At 52.9% G+C, this 3,443-nt stretch overlaps 1 protein-coding gene across 1 annotated transcript; it reads right to left on the reverse strand.

Annotated features, from left to right (window-relative positions):
- Positions 1 to 499: 499 nt before the first annotated feature.
- On the reverse strand, positions 500 to 3,213 carry LOC138860653 (kinesin-like protein K39). Its single transcript, XM_070118661.1, has 3 exons — positions 3,110 to 3,213; positions 2,561 to 2,700; positions 500 to 2,064 (listed from the first exon to the last, which is right to left on the reverse strand). The coding sequence occupies exons 1-3, from the start codon at positions 3,211 to 3,213 to the stop codon at positions 500 to 502; spliced, it is 1,809 nt and encodes a 602-aa protein (XP_069974762.1).
- Positions 3,214 to 3,443: the final 230 nt, after the last annotated feature.

The raw sequence follows: 3,443 nt of genomic DNA on the forward strand, positions 1-3,443 counted from the left end.
TTTTCTCTCTCTCTCTCTGTCCGTTCTTCTCTGGCCCTTTATTTTTTATTTCTTCCTTTCTTTCTCTCTCTTTCTACATCTCTCTCTCCCTCCCTCCCCCCTCTCTCTCTATCTCTTCCCCCCCTTCTCTCTCTCTCCCCCCCCCCCTTCTCTCTCTCTCTTCCCCCCTTATCTCTCTCTCTCTCGCATTCATTTTCATTTAATTTATTCTCAGAGCTACACAGTCAACTCCTTCTACCTTCTTAAGTGGCATGAATCTTTGACAGCTAACCACGAGTTAGCTTATTAAAAAAATGGAAAAAAAGGCATATCTGTAGAAAACCACATATCCGACCAATCAGAAGACACGTATGCAACATGATACTGAAGCTGGGCGACACATTCATGTATAAGCTTTGCAGAGTAAAAATTCCTGTCCATGTGACGACTCGGGAACTTATTCCGCATTCTGAAATTCTTGAGAGATTCTGGCTGTCTCGCTAGCAATCTCACTGCTGTCTCACTGACAATCTCGCTGCTGACTCGCTGGCAATCTCGCTGTTGACTCGCTGGCAATCTCGCTGCTGTCTCGCTGGCAATCTCGCTGCTGACTCGCTGGCAATCTCGCTGCTGACTCGCTGGCAATCTCGCTGCTGTCTCGCTGGCAATCTCGCTGCTGACTTGCTGGCAATCTCGCTGCTGACTCGCTGGCAATCTCGCTGCTGACTCGCTGGCAATCTCGCTGCTGTCTCGCTGGCAATCTCGCTGCTGACTCGCTGGCAATCTCGCTGCTGACTCGCTGGCAATCTCGCTGCTGACTCGCTGGCAATCTCGCTGCTGACTCGCTGGCAATCTCGCTGCTGACTCGCTGGCAATCTCGCTGCTGACTCGCTGGCAATCTTGCTGCTGACTCGCTGGCAATCTCGCTGCTGTCTCGCTGGCAATCTCGCTGCTGACTTGCTGGCAATCTCGCTGCTGACTCAATGCAATCTCGCTGCTGACTCAATGCAATCTCGCTGCTGACTCGCTGGCAATCTCGCTGCTGACTCGCTGGCAATCTCGCTGCTGACTCGCTGGCAATCTCGCTGCTGACTCGCTGGCAATCTCGCTGCTGACTCGCTGGCAATCTCGCTGCTGACTCGCTGGCAATCTCGCTGCTGACTCGCTGGCAATCTCGCTGCTGACTCGCTGGCAATCTCGCTGCTGACTCGCTGGCAATCTCGCTGCTGTCTCGCTGGCAATCTCGCTGCTGTCTCGCTGGCAATCTCGCTGCTGACTCGCTGGCAATCTCGCTGCTGACTCGCTGGCAATCTCGCTGCTGACTCGCTGGCAATCTCGCTGCTGACTCGCTGGCAATCTCGCTGCTGACTCGCTGGCAATCTCGCTGCTGACTCGCTGGCAATCTCGCTGCTGACTCGCTGGCAATCTCGCTGCTGACTCGCTGGCAATCTAACTGCTGACTCGCTGGCAATCTAACTGCTGACTCGCTGGCAATCTCGCTGCTGACTCGCTGGCAATCTCGCTGCTGACTCGCTGGCAATCTCGCTGCTGACTCGCTGGCAATCTCGCTGCTGTCTCGCTGGCAATCTCGCTGCTGACTCGCTGGCAATCTCGCTGCTGACTCGCTGGCAATCTCGCTGCTGACTCGCTGGCAATCTCGCTGCTGACTCGCTGGCAATCTCGCTGCTGACTCGCTGGCAATCTCGCTGCTGACTCGCTGGCAATCTCGCTGCTGACTCGCTGGCAATCTCGCTGCTGACTCGCTGGCAATCTCGCTGCTGACTCGCTGGCAATCTCGCTGCTGACTCGCTGGCAATCTCGCTGTTGACTCGCTGGCAATCTCGCTGCTGACTCGCTGGCAATCTCGCTGCTGACTCGCTGGCAATCTCGCTACTGACTCGCTGGTAATCTCGCTGCTGACTCGCTGGCAATCTCGCTGCTGACTCGCTGGCAATCTCGCTGCTGACTCGCTGGCAATCTCGCTGCTGACTCGCTGGCAATCTCGCTGCTGACTCGCTGGCAATCTCGCTGCTGACTCGCTGGCAATCTCGCTGCTGACTCGCTGGCAATCTCGCTGCTGACTCGCTGGCAATCACGCTGCTGACTCGCTGGCAATCTCGCTGCTGACTCGCTGGCAATCTTGCTGCTGACTCGCTGGCAATCTCACTGGCTGTCTCTCTGCTGTTTTGCTAGCAATCTCACTGGCTGTCTCTCTGGCAATCTCTGCTGTTTCGCTGGTAATATCACTGGCTGTCTTGTTGGCAATCTAACTGCTGTCTCGCTGGCAATCTCACAGCTATCTCGCTGACAATCTCACAGCTATCTCGCTGGCAATCTGACTGCTGTCTCGCTGGTAATCTCACAGCTATCTCGCTGGCAATCCCATAGCTATCTCGCTGACAATCTCACTGGCTGTCTCACCTGGCAATCTCACAGCTGTCTAGCTAGCAATCTCACAGTTATCCCGTAAGCAATCTCCCTGCTATCTCATAGCGATCTCGCTAGAAATCTCAGCTATATCGCTGGCAAATTCACTGATGTTTCACTGGCAATCTCACTGCTATCTCGCAGGCAATCTTACTGTCTATCTTGTAAACAATCTCATTGCTATCTCGCTGGCAATCCCACTGCGATCTCACTGGCGTTGGAGTTGGCTTTTTGACTTCGCCGAGAGCCCCTCTGCGTCCATACGATGCTAGGCTCTTGAGATAATTCCTCCTCCTTCTTGAATTAGCGCTCTGGCCTTGTATTTCGTTGGCAAGAGACAAGTGCGTAGCTTAGTATTGGGTGTTCTAGCAGTGTGTGGTTCGGTTTCTTCGTCGTCTTTTTCTTCTTCTTCTTCTTCTTCTTTTCTCTCTTTTTGTTTAGATTCTGTCGGTAAATGTTGCGAGTACCTGCGCGTAAGATGGCTTCCTCTCTCCTTCCTCTTAATTTCTGTGGGTTTTGGCTGCACGGAAAGACCACCTCTCATACCCCTATAATGTTGGTCTTGACATTGGGCTGGCATGAGGGATATTAAGGACCTTGCGGGATAAAATATGAGAGAGTATATGCTGCCGCCTCCCCCCAGTCCCCGCCATTAAAGACATTTTTTCTTAATACACGGTAATGTGGAACATGATATATTAACCTGTAAGTGGCAATGGATGCTGCCTCATGTAACTGGGTAGAAGGAGCTGGTGGCACTAACCACTCTCCCTGTAAAGTAACCCATGAGCAGCTTGAGCAAAGCATAGTTCAATAAGGTTCACATGATTGCCACGATAAGCCTGAGTAATGTCGGAGAACGCTCAAGCAGTCCTTCACACCCTGCCATCTCGACACCTAGAAGCGCCGTCGCGTCGCCCGGCCACCGGTAGACCCCGTGTTATTGCGGTTGTGGACCCCGTGTCACTAATCTTCCAAACGAAGAGAAACTCGCACACCTATTCTATTATTAACTCAATAGATGGCACTGCATACAG

The sequence above is a fragment of the Penaeus vannamei genome, chromosome 42 (genome assembly GCF_042767895.1).
Source record: "Penaeus vannamei isolate JL-2024 chromosome 42, ASM4276789v1, whole genome shotgun sequence".
Classification (NCBI taxonomy): domain Eukaryota; kingdom Metazoa; phylum Arthropoda; class Malacostraca; order Decapoda; family Penaeidae; genus Penaeus; species Penaeus vannamei.